A 13,882-nucleotide genomic window follows, 5' to 3' on the forward strand; every position below is an offset into this window, starting at 1 on the left:
GTACAATTATGAATATAATATATGGCTATATAATCTATAGCTTTTCTAGGCCCAGTAGTAGTAATATAGTGGCATGTGATGGAAGAAAGCAAGCGTATGAGCTTATGCAGCATCAGCCAAAAAAAAATAATTACACATCCATTCCCTCTAAATGTTTGTCCAGTTCCTCCTTAAATTTATTTAACTTAACTTCCACAACAACAGATAGAAGTTTGTTCCAGCAATTAACCACCCGCTGGTTAATTGCCAGAACAAACCGCTGGCCAAAGGCAAATTTCCGCACATCTATTCAACAGCTGTCTTTCCTCAATTTGAATTTATGCCCCCTTAGGTTCGTAATCTGAACAAGTGGAAGAATCCCATCAGAATTCAGCGTGCTCAACCCATTCAAGACTTTATACACCTCAGTCAGATCATCTTGCAAGTGCCTAGTCTCCGGCCACTGCAATTGCAGAACTTAAGCCTCTCTTGGTAAGAGGATCCCTTCATTCCGCCCACTAATCTTGTTGCCCTTCTCAAGCAATAAAAAGTACATGCTCAAGCAATCAAGCTCAATCCATAATTTTTGAAACAGTTGCTAAAATTGCAGGTTTCAGAAACGTCATTCCAGGCACTCATCTTCAAATGAAGTGCATCTAGAACAGTTAACTGCTTTGTGAACTCAGATGATGTTCCCAAACCATCTTCTGTAGACTGGATGATTCGATTCTTCCTCTCATATCTTATCTATAAAAGCTCTTAAAAGGTTTTTATTATTCCTTGGTCAATCAGTGATGTGGTATTTGAAGGTAGAAAAACGAATTCAGTGTTTTTGAAAGTCAACTTTGGATGAGCTGAGCAGTTGTCCAAAACCAATGCAATTTTTTTGTTTTTCTTATCCAATTGAAAATCCAAATTATGAATATATTCTTCAAATAAAGCTGTCATCCAGGTGTTGGCATTATTGGCATGTTCAACAGCTGTTTTACTCCTTTAAAACATCTAGGCCAGGTGTGGTGAACCCATGGCATGCATGCACAAAACATTTTTTTGGACACGCAGAATACAGAGCACCCGAAAAAATTTTCAAACTTCATGCAGATTTGTTTGAATATGGAGTGTAAAGTGCGTTAGTTGTCTGACGGCACCAGGGGGTTTCCCCATCTCCGCATTGTATTTTTTGTGAGTGACACAACTCTGTGGAGGCCAAAGATTTAAAAAGTGTGTGGGGAGTGGTCTGTTGTGTAGCATTATGTTCTGTTGTTTCTCTGACCATTTAGCTGTTGCGCTCCTATTGGAACCTACTGTTGCCCACACTTTGCCACGAAGAGGCAGGTCAGGCACCCAGAAGGTTATTAGGTTATTTAAGTACTCTGGCAGACTCCACCACCTAATTTTCAAGGATTTCATTGGCAAGGCATAAAAAAAAAAAAGGGGGGGGGGGGTACATTAGAATTTGGCCAAAAGAGATTTACAAGAAAATGGTAGAATTTAGACGTTGATTAAAATTTGGCGGCATTGTTAAGGGGTGTACTTGGTTGGTTTGGTGAGAGAATGGGGGGGGGGGGGAGATTGAAGACTGGGGCGAGAGAAACAGATAGAAGAATAGGGATGATAGAGTAGGCATCCCCAAAGAGGTCAGTGGAGATGAGCCCCGCCGGGCGAAGTATGCAGGGAGGAGAGGAGACAGAGAGCTGGCTCCTCCCTCCCCTGCCCGGGGATTGGGGGTTTTAAAGGGAACTGGGTTAGAGTACCCAGTTCAGATCGCCAATGGTGTGTCAGCAGTAAAGCTGCAGAATGTCTTCATCGGTGTCATGTCCAAGTAGTGTCAAATCTGGTAGGAAGGTCAAGCTTCCCATCCCACTCTGAGGGTGGGATATGTTAGTTGACACTACTTGAATTCTATTTTTATAATTTTTTTTTAAATACTTTTTTTCTTATATATGTATATATTTTTTTCTTTCATATATATATATATATATATATATATATATATATATGAATCTCAGTTTTCACTTCTTTTTCACTTATCTTTATTTTTAATTTCCTGTCGATTTCTTCTTTTTCATACCATATCGCTACATTCCTTATCCATTTAGTCGAGCTCACAGTGTATACCTTATATTCAATAGGTTTAAATCAAAATCTTCAATTTCTACTTACGATATACTTTACACACACACACACACAGTGGAACTTCTCTATTATGAATTTCTATTTAACGAATTTTTTCGCAAAACATTGCACCTTGAAACGAAATTACATGTAAAATTAACCTCATATAACGAAGTGTTAGTCTCTCCATAACGAATTTTTAAAAAAAATTAGTAAAAGCATTTTTGAAGATTTTCAAGCATTTACTGCTAAAACAGCCACTCAAATATACTGCCTGCGTCCTTCCGAAATTGCACATTATCATCTGGAATTAAATAATCATCCTTTAAGTGAACACTTGTGGCCATTGATGCCCGTAGGAGGGTCTTTGTTTCATTTTTGTTACAGTTATTAAACCAAATGGGTTTTCTTGAAAGTGGTCGTAAACTTTACAATAAATAGGGTAGATTTGCAAATTGATGTTGGCTCAGGGGAAAACGAAATTCGCTGCGGTGGCATTCGCTTCTCACCTCAACTGTACCATGTGACCATCATGTCAATCATTGTATGATATGTCCGTTCTCGTCTAACTGGACTCCCAGTAGATGGGTTTCATGATTTTTTTTTTTTTTTTTTAATTTCGTTCATCAATCACAGGCTATATGCTCTTGTATTTATTTATTTATTTATTTTTTCTGAAAAGTAACATACAGCATACATTAATCATAAATTTTCTTTCGTGTATATACGAATGAAAGCAGAATAAAAGAAATTCACAAAGTCGTATATTTCTTTAAAGTGATTGATAGGAAATGTCACATGATACTGTTGAATTGGCAAGCGAACGTCATTGAGTAGGCGGTACTAACAATTCACTATGTGGGCAGCACAGCGAAGTTTGCGGTGTATGTATCAGCAAGAGCTGCAGTCCAGTAATTTTTACAATTGCGAAAACAATGTCGAAGAGAAAGCATAATATTAATGATAAAGCAAAGATTGTTATGATATTGACCAGGGTTTTAAGAAAAAAGATGTTGCGGAGAAATGTGGCATACCTGCAAGCAGTTTATCTACGATTTTAAAAAAATTGAGAACCAATTTTAAATGCAATTGAAGGAGGAGCAGACAAGAAGCAAATTAAGTTGTGCATATACAAAGATGCTGATAAAGCGGTTCTAAAATGGGTGCAAATGATACGTGAAAAGAATATCCCAATATCGGGCCTAATAATTAAGCAACAAGCTCTGAAATTTGCACAGTCCCTTGGACATACAGAATTTATTGTGAGCACTGGGTGGCTAGATAAACTTAAGAAGCGCCACAGAATTGTGGAAAAGGTTATTTGTGGAGAAAGTGTTAATGTAAGCGAAGAAGATTGCAACAGTTGGAGGAACAATACCTTAAAGAAGATTTTGGAAGAATATGAGTGTAAGGATGTTTTTAATGTATGTTTTGCTATAGCAGTGTCCCTGATCCATAAGTTATGTTATTGTAATTCAGACTTATCTAATTTTAAACTTAATTTTCCTCCCATATCATATAGCTTCTCTATATCATTATTCTTGACTATTATCCTAAGCTTTGTCCAGGCTGAGCTCACGCCACCTAGAACAGCTTATACTCAACACAAGTTACATGTTCACCAGCCTATCCCTTTTTTGAACTTACGGTCTACACCTGGTTGCATCCACACTTCATTCACCCTTCAGTATATATATATATATATTTTTTTTTTAATTTTATATTTGTGTAACTTATATATATGGAGTCAGAAATCAATAAAAACATGCTACATGGGCAGAGTAGAATAAATTTTACCCCGGGGTCACATGCTCTGTACTGTACCCCGCAACACGGTTGCTATTCGACACATACACATGTTACACACACAAAACAGAGCGCAACAGCATCTAATGCTTCTAACTTCGATAAATATGGGATCCATAACCTTAAATTCAACAAATCCAATAATAAACTTTGTTTAACCTGTCCTTGTATGCATTCACAACACATAACAAACGATACTACGAAGCCTACCTTTTGTAAAGCCAGCAATATTATATACCTTATAACTTGCAATACCTGTAAAATAAAATATGTTTGACAAACAAGCAATAAACTACACCTGAGACTAAATCAACACAGATCAGACATCAACAACTACCTAGATAGAAACAGTAATAATATAGAACAAAAAATAGAATATATGCATTTTCAATCACACAGCTTCAACAATATATACATATCTATACTAGCACATATTAGTGACACTAATATTAGAACTAAACAAGAACTATTTATGTTAAAATTAAAAACCTTATACCCATATGGTCTGAATAATAAATTCAACCATAAAATTATTACCAACAACTTAACAGACTGTTGTATATATGACAAATTCAATATAATTAAATTTCACAACAAACCACACAAACATTCTAAAAAATCTAAAAATACCAACATTAAACATAAGCCTATTCTAGGCAATTTTGATGCCACCCTTATAGACTGGGATAAAAATAATATAGATGTACAATACATACATAATTTACTTTTCAGCACTAAACACAGTGTACTGAAACAGGTTCATACACACATTCAACTTTCATTTAATAATTCAGTCTAAAAAACCTACGCACTACAACCAGTGCAAATGAATCAATCATAATCTTAAACTTCAACAGTCATATAATGGACAGTATAAATATTAATAAGCTTATAAATCATCACAATGATCTGCTTCCTAATACCAGCCAAAGCTATATAAAAGTTAGATATAAATATAAAAAACCTTTTGGAATATTAGCCTGTAACTACAAATCCATAGCTACCAATTTAATATCCTATAATACAGACATTAACAACTGTATATGCAAGCATACTAACATGCAACAATATATTGATCCAGACCATGGGCACATCATCACTGGTAATTTGAACATAGTTAGAGACCCATTGCCCAGATATATACTATCACAAGGATTTAAATTCAGGCCATGTACCAAAATAAATCTAACCTCTCTCAATAAATAACTATATCAAGACTTGTTAAACTACTGCTTTCAACAAGCTTACAAACATAACACACCTATAGAGGCATACCATATGTGGATTAACCATACATTCACTTTATTGAAACAAAAATATGTATTACCTAGTTCAAATATATATAAACAGCACAAATACTATAACTTAACTAAATTAAAACAAAAACTGCTAGAAATACAGACTTCATCATCACACCTTTAGATAAAGCAGCAAACAATTATGCATTCATTTGCAAATCTTTTTATGCACATACCTTGATAACTGAACTTAACTCCAGCAATACATATAAGCCTATATCCAGTGCCTGCAATATCATTACTAAAAAACTCATAGCCTTCAATAAAAAATTAAAGCTGAACATGAACAATTACAGCTTACCTTATATATATTTCATTCCAAAATTTCACAAAAAACCTATAGGTTTCAGATTCATAACCTCCTGCAAAAATAGTTATGTGCATAAACCTGGAAAAACACTTGAACAACTACTGCAACTACTGTTAAATAAAATACATAACAGCAGAATCATAGGCAACAACATACCAGTATTAAATTTCTTGCAGAATAATGTTACCAATATACAAACCTTTGACTTCCACAGCCTATTTACAAGTATAACAAACCAATCTAAAAACAGTACTCAAATATATTTATGCTAAATATAAAGATTATATAACTTGCAATACCTATTACTGGAACAACCTACTGAACTTGTGTATCTCCAATAATTTTGTATATGACGGTAAAACAGGGCCGACCGGGCTAGCCGAGTGGGTAAAGTACCTGCCCGGCAACCCAAAGGTCGCGGGTTCGATTCCCGCCTCGGGCTTGGATCAAAGTACTGCAAAAACCTTGGGAGGTGCAATATGGCCACAGAAGCCGATGCGCCAACAACTACCAAATCAAAATCAAAATCAAATCACGGTAAAACAGTGTATCAACAAACCAATGGAACACCTATGGGCAACCCTGCCTCATGCATAATAGCTAACTTATATCTATATTGGTCAGAAATCTTATTTCCACAGGACCTTATTCTCTACAGATATATAGATGACCTCATAGTATTCAACTGTCCTAATTTCATCAAGGATTATGGACGCTTATACCCCAATGAACTGATTCTGGAAAAAACTAATAACATTGATACTACATCCCATTTCCTAGATCTGGATATTAAGTTAAAGAACAACATAGCCTCCATCAACCTGTACAACAAACATGATGCATTCAACTTTAATAATTGGCCTATCACAGTGTATTAATCTTGTAATTATTTAATTATATTATATTCAAGCTTAACTTTATTTAAATATATTCAAGCTTAACTTTATTTCATTATACCACTCTTTTACATAACTGACCTTAAATACATGATGCACTCACTCCCAGAAATTCGTTCAGGGTCCTAACTATAGGAATGGGTTTGCAACCCCGAACCACCTGAGCCCTACTACTTATCTGTACCATAACTATCTTTCTACTTTACTAGACTCTACTTCATATGTCCTGTGAGCCATTAGTTTACTGAACGCAACAGCGGGACTCTGTTTTCTAACTTTACCCAATCTATTTTTCGCCTTAACAAAGTTTAGCTGCCTTCTACCACTACTTTGTGAGCTATTATATTTCTTAACTATCCTGGGCAGTTTGGACATCATGCATTTAACCTAGCGCATCACCACTCATTTAAACCAAAAACATGCACCTTTTTTTTTAATGCCAGGAGCCGCCAGTGTACCCACACATAACCCACGAAATCAGTCTTTTGTTCAGTTTGGCTAGTAATGGTAAGTCCTTGTCTTACGGTATATACTATTTTTCCTTACTTTTGGCTTTACTTTTTTCATTGTCTTAGTGTTTCACTTACTTCTATAAGGTCATCCATGATCTGTATGCAACACCTCTGTTAGCACACTAACGTTAAATCAAATTTAGTATAATTATATTCAAAATTTTAAAATTATAAAATTTAATTTGTAAATTACTACGTGTCTTTTCACACATGTACCTATGCATACAGAGCATGTCGGAAACAGAAGTAAGAGCATTTCTGTCTTTTTCATTATTTTAGTGGATGACCTCTGATGAAGACACAAAAATTATGAAAGACACTGCAATGTTATTTCCACCTTGATCGTTCTTTCAAAATCTTAAAAAAATTTTCAAAATTTATTTGGTATTGTTTCAATCGGTGCAAATCTTATTGTTTTATTTTCCTGTTCATTTCACCCTCCTTTATTTCACAACATATATCGCTCCCAGGGTATACTGTATATTCATCAGTTTTAATTTTTACATAAAGCTCGTTAACATATTCTACCTACAATATTTTATATATACATATATATATTTTATTTTATTTATTTATATTTTTTTTTTTACTCTCACACATTCATCTTTTTCTCACATTTTCATTCATTCTTCTGGTTTTCATTTAATTTATTCGACTTTTGCTTTCTGCACTGCCCTCTCTGGCACCTCAACTTACTGTTATTCTTCACTTGTGGTGCAAGCCTAGCCGCAAGTTTTTTGCAGCCAGGGGAGAATGCAGTGATAGTGTTTGTGTTGTTAGTAAATGTTTGTTAGTATATATAAAATAATGTAAGTTATTTTTAACTTTGTATTCTTTCGGCCAATTACATTTGCTCTTCCACTCATTCCCATTCACTCTCTCTTTCCCTCATTCTAGTCACTCTTTCTTTCACCAAAACTGCCATTTATTCCTTTTTACCAAAATTCCTAGTTTACTCAGTCCCAGCCTATTCATTCTCATTTATTCATTCTACATTGCATCCCTTTGCTGCTAGCTTACTGACATTTTTCAGCTAATCTGCTTCCCTGGCTGCCTGTACACCTCCCTTCCCTAAGTGGTTACTTATTTGCATGGGGCCCAGGTTCCTACACATGGCAGGGCAGGGTAGTCCTGTGGAGGTTTGTCATGTCAGCTTTCTGTCAGGGTGCAGAATACTGCACCCTGACAGAAAGGTCAGGGTGCAGTATTCACAAAGGAGGTTCGAAGGGTGACACGAATAATTACAGACCAGTTAGTTTAACTTCTGTTCCGGGTAAAATAATGGAGTCACTGGTTAAAGATGCATTGCAGGATCATCTAGACAAGACTGCAGCAATAATTCAGACACAGCATGGGTTTGTTAAGGGAAAGTCTTGTCTGACAAATTTGATTGGTTATTATGATGTGGTCACAAAGGAACTGGATGCAAAAAATAATTTTGATATCATATACTTGGATTTCAGGAAAGCTTTTGACACTGTTGCGCATGGAAGGCTACTGTACAAATTGGAGCAGAATGGTATTAACGGTAAGTTGCTACAATGGATAAAAGGATGGTTAAGTGGGAGAAGACAGAGGGTGGTAATCAATGGGTGCTGCTCTTCGTGGACTAATGTTATTAGTGGAGTCCCACAGGGTTCGGTGTTGGGTCCACTGTTGTTTTGTATATTTATCAATGATATTGATGAAGGTATATCAGGCTTAATGTCGAAGTTTGCAGATGACACGAAGGTTGGCAGGGTTGTTAATGACAGTAATGGCAGTGTGCTACTGCAACAGGATCTAGATAATTTGGGCAGATGGGCTAAGAAGTGGCAACTGAAGTTTAACCTTGACAAATGCAAAGTACTGCATATGGGTAGACGTAACCCCAGAGAAACGTACCAACTGTGTGGTACTACACTTAAGGTGGTAGAAAATGAAAAAGACCTGGGAGTAATTGTGCCGTCAGATATGAAGTTTTCTGAGCAATGTAGACAGGCTGCTAGGGCAGGTCATGGGGTTTTGTCAATGATATATAGGAATTTTGCTAGCAGGGAAAAGGAGGTGATTGTCCCTCTGTATAAGGCAATGGTCAGGCCACGCCTTGAGTACTGCGTACAGGTCTGGAGGCCTCATTTTAGGAAGGATGTAGATTTGCTTGAGCGTGTACAGAGAAGAGCAACACGATTGGTGAGGGGAATGAAGGGATCCTCTTACCAAGAGAGGCTTAAGTTCTGCAAATTGCAGTGGCTGGAGACTAGGCACCTGCGCGGTGATCTGATTGAGGTGTATAAGGCCTTGAATGGGTTGAGCACGCTGAATTCTGATGGGATCCTCCCACTTGTTCAGAATACGAACCTACGGGGACATAAGTTCAAATTAAGAAAGGATAGATGTAGAATAGATGTGCGGAAATTTGCCTTTAGCCAGCTGGTGATTAATTGCTGGAACAAACTTCCATCTGTCGTTGTGGAAGTTGATAGGTTAAATAAATTTAAGGAGGAACTGGACAGGCAATTGGAGGGTATGGTGTGATTTTTTTTTTTTTTTTTTGGCTGATGCTGCATAAGCTCCTACACTTGCTTTCTTGCATCAAGTGCCACTACTACTGCTATCCTGACAGTTTTTAAGTCATCGTAATTTTAACTGATTATTGTTTAATTGCTGAGGGGCTGAATTGCCATTCTTTGGATAGTTCTGTGCATTTGGATACTTTCTGTGTGAAGATGTAAAGCTTTATAATTTCTCTAATAGCTTTGAATTACAAAAATATTTGGTGGTGATAAGTTAAAAAATTTAAGAAGAATGTAGTTTAAAGTGTATACTAATGTATTCTGGGAGTATAATGGTCTTCTCATGCTGGTTGAAGGCTTGGAAAACTTAGTTTTCGTAAAGAGATTGTGAGATCTGCATTTTTTATATTATAATACAGAAGACATTACAATTCACAAAACTAAAATAAGATAAAGCATACCAATAATGGATTAACACGAATATTAGATTTCATTAACATTACCAAAATAAAATAAATATTGTTTGCCAATCAGAGTACTCTACAGAATGACAACAAAAAGTTTCAACCATATTTGCACCTAATTTCCCCTTGAGAACAACAGAATTTTATTAGCATTTGGTTGCCATACCAAATGATCCTCTGATGTTCCATTTCTTTAACGTTCATGTTTACACTCTGGCACGACCACCAGATCAGTGAAGTAACATTAATCATATTTTGCAGTCATGGGCTTGAACCTTGGCCCAATCAAAGAGCGTGTACTACTGCACTCTTGCCCCTGACAATTCGGCAATGTCAGGCTTAAATATGTCAGTCAAACTGCATTGGACAGTTTGTCTGACATCTGGGAAATGTGCTCCTTGGAAAGATTTACCTTATTATATATAATTTATAATTGCAATGTTTATCCAGTGCAATCTTACTAAATAACAGCGAGCGGAGGGAAATTTTTCTTTATATTTCTTTTAGTGGCCTAATCAGAAATCATCTCATTATAACTAAAATAATGCCGAAAATAGAAAAATTAATTTAGAAAAGGAATTTCACATCTTTATAAATTCTTTTTAAATGTAACTCTGGTTACATCATTTCATATTTAGTTGCATGTTTGTAAGAGAATTGCATTATTTCAGGACAAGAAATATTTGATGCAGACTCTGTTAATATGTGCTCCCAGTCTAGAAGCTAGAGCTCAAAAGGTAACTCTTTAGCTATTTATTTAATTCAGTTAAGTTTTGTTGTAATCTTCAAGCAAATGTTACAGACAATTTTATTTTGACTTAATTTTTATTAATTAGAAATTTTGCAGAAATCCATGTTGCAGCACATTGACTCCTCTCCTCCCCACACTTGCATTTGTTTTAATAATGACAGTGATAATAGCAGTACTGTTTCATAGCAGATAGGTATCTTATTTCATTTTATGTTTTGCAAATATGTTTTGGAAATACACACACATGCAGGCAATCAGGTCACCTCTGAGGTGCCTGGTTGCCAAGCTCTGTTGTCCTTTTGCTGATCTTACCATTCAGGTTGCCCACCTTTGGGCATTGGACAACCCTTTCAAGAAGTGGCGTGTCTTTTTTTCAAATGTGGTCTTACAATTGCCTTACACAGTGGGAGTATGACCTCCCTATCTCTACAGGATAACGTTTGATAAATCATCGATAGGAAATCAGACTTTCCTGGCTGCCTGTTCAGAAATTTCATATATGCCCATATCATAACTCCCAGATCTCTTTCCTCCTCCACTGTTTTCATTTCAACCCCACCAAGGGGGACTTTGTCGAGGCCACGTTATATCGAGGATCTGGGTATATTCTTACCATGTGTACGCCATATCCAAAAATTTCATTACTTGATACAGCATGTTCCCCCTCCACTTTTTCTTACTATTGAATACAGCATGAATTGTCAAACTAATAGAGTAAGCTTATCTGCGAAAAGATCTAAACCTCCCAAACACTTCCTAGTTCATTTCACAAATATACGTGGTCTCAAATCTAATCTCAACGATGTCCGTTTCCACTTGCAGTCTGCCAAACTGCATGTACTTTTTCCGACAGAATCTGTTATCGGTCGATTCGACCACTGCTCATTTCAGTTGCTCAAATTATTCGCTTTTTGATTTCTTTCGCCTTAAGGTGGTACTTGTGCATATTTCCATTCCAATATTCCCTGTCAGAGACTTGGTAATTTAGAATCTCCTCTTTTCAATTTTCTCTGGCTTAAAATCTCTCTCTCATTGTGTCAAATTCATCTGTTGCCTCTACCATTCTCCCAACTCCACTAATCACTTGGAACTCTTTGACTTCCTCTCTTTGCAACTTGACTTTCTCCGGTCCAACTTTCCTAACAGTGAGGTAATTTTCCTTGGTGATTTTAATGTTTGCAACTCCAGCTGGCTTCCGTTTTCTATTCACACCAACCCAGCTGGTCGAGATGCTGAGGCTTTTGCAATTACTATTAACCTTGCACAGATTGTTCATTTACCTACAAGAATAACAGATAATCCTAACCATGCAGCACTTGATCTTATTCTCACAAACAACCCTTCTGAGTACACAGTCGAAGTGAGTGGTCCTTTAGACACCTCAGATCACAACTTGGGGATTGTTTCTTCTCCAACGGAGCCTTTATCTCATGGCTATTCCCAACCTCGTATTTTTTGGCATTACAAGAATGCAAAATGGGATGACCTGCGAGATTTCTTTTCCTTGGTTGGATTACTGTTTCAAAACTTCTGATGTCAACCTTTGCTCAGATCGTGTCGGTGAAATTATTCTTTTAGAAATGGAATCCTTTATTCCACAGTCCACTTTAAAATCTCATCCTTTATCTAAACCTTGGTTTTCCAATAAATGTGCTAAGGCTGTTCAAGAGAAGAATGTTGCATATTTTAATTGGCTTGTTTCCAATTCTTCAGATTCATTTTCTGCCTACACCAATGCTCGCAACAATTGTAAAGCAGTTATTAATCAGTCCAAACTAGATTTTGAACAGGCTAAGAGTAGAAAACTTGCTTCTTGCCCTAATGGTATCTGAGCATTCTGGTCTCTTGCCAAAGCTATTGGCCGCAACTTTTGCCCATCTCTGCTCCCACCTCTGTCCAAACCATGTGGTTCTGTTTTCACTTCAGCCAAGGATAAAGCTGACCTGCTAGCGTCTCATTTTTCTTCCAACTCCTGTATCAATGATCTTGGAAAAACACCTCCGACCATTCCCAACATGCTCCATTCAATGCCTCATGTGGTCTTCCGTGCAAAGGATTCCAGAAGGATTTTGACGAATCTTGATGCTAAGAACTCCAGATCCTGATGGTGTTTCTCCACTTGTTCTCAAAACCTGTGCTCCTGAACTTAATCCTGTTCTTTGCTGCCTTTTTTTCACTTTCTTATTCCAAAGGTGTTTTTCCTTCTGCTTGGAAATTTGCTCATATCCAGCCGGTTCCTAAAAAGGGTGACAAATCACTCCCATCAAATTATCGTCCCTTTGCAATTACTTCTACTCTTTCTAAAGGAAGGGAGAAATAGTTTAACCGCCAACTCTTAAACTACCTAGAAACCTTCCATCTGATCAATGATTGCTAGTATGGATTTCATCAGTGTCGATCCACTGGTGATATTCTGGCTTATGTTATCCATTTATGGACAAATTAAATGGAAAAGTTTGGTGAAACACAAGCATTTGCTCTTGACATCTCAAAGGCTTTCGTTTGTGTTTGGCATAAAGGTTTCCTAAACAAGCTTCCATCTTATGGTTTGCCAACTGTTTTTGTAATTGGTTATCCAGTTTTCTCGCTGATTGCTCACTGAGGGTAATGGTAGATGGCTCTCTGTCTTCTAACTTTTCCACTAATGCTTGTGTCCCCCAAAGTTCAGTTCTTTCCCCCCTCTCTTTTCCTCTTGTATATTAATGACTTTCCATTGACTGGAAATCCTATCCATAGTTTTGCTGATGATAGCATGTTGTATTCCACTTTCCATTTTCAGAAAGCTTGCCCTGCTCAATCAACTTCAACTTCTCGAATATCCGCTACCAATTCCTTAAATGCCGAACTCCAGGTAATTCTCCAGTGGGGCAAAGACAACTTAATTGATTTCAATCCTTCTAAAACTCAGTCTTGTCTTATATCTCGCAAAAAGGATTCTTCTGTTCCTATGCTTAATCTTTGGTGACACTCCAATTTCTGGGCAAAATGATATATATCTCTTGTGGGGATTACTCTGACTTCTAATCTCTCTCTCTCTCTTGGCACAAGCACATTATAAATATTGCTTCCTCTGCCTCTAAAAAACTTGGTTTTCTCTTTCGCTCTCTGAGCGTTACTTTTCTTCCAAACAGCTGTTCACTCTACAAATCGCAAATCCACCCTACTGTGGAATGTTGTTCCCACATCTGGGGCGGTGCTCCAAAACCTCTCTCAGGCTTCTAGATTCCATTCAGAAGAGGGCAGTTAGGTTAATTAA

General features: G+C 36.8%; 1 protein-coding gene across 1 annotated transcript in view; it reads left to right on the forward strand.

Annotated features, from left to right (window-relative positions):
• Window positions 1–13,882, forward strand: part of fray (oxidative stress responsive kinase frayed) — a 501,108-nt gene that overhangs the window by 265,916 nt on the left and 221,310 nt on the right. The window contains exon 11 of the mRNA XM_090389465.1: window positions 10,547–10,612. Coding sequence (XP_090245591.1) covers window positions 10,547–10,612 — 66 coding nt within the window. The remainder of the gene's footprint in view (window positions 1–10,546; window positions 10,613–13,882) is intronic.

Source organism: Mastigoproctus giganteus, chromosome 1 (genome assembly GCF_048544385.1).
Source record: "Mastigoproctus giganteus isolate SK-2022 chromosome 1, ASM4854438v1, whole genome shotgun sequence".
Classification (NCBI taxonomy): domain Eukaryota; kingdom Metazoa; phylum Arthropoda; class Arachnida; order Uropygi; family Thelyphonidae; genus Mastigoproctus; species Mastigoproctus giganteus.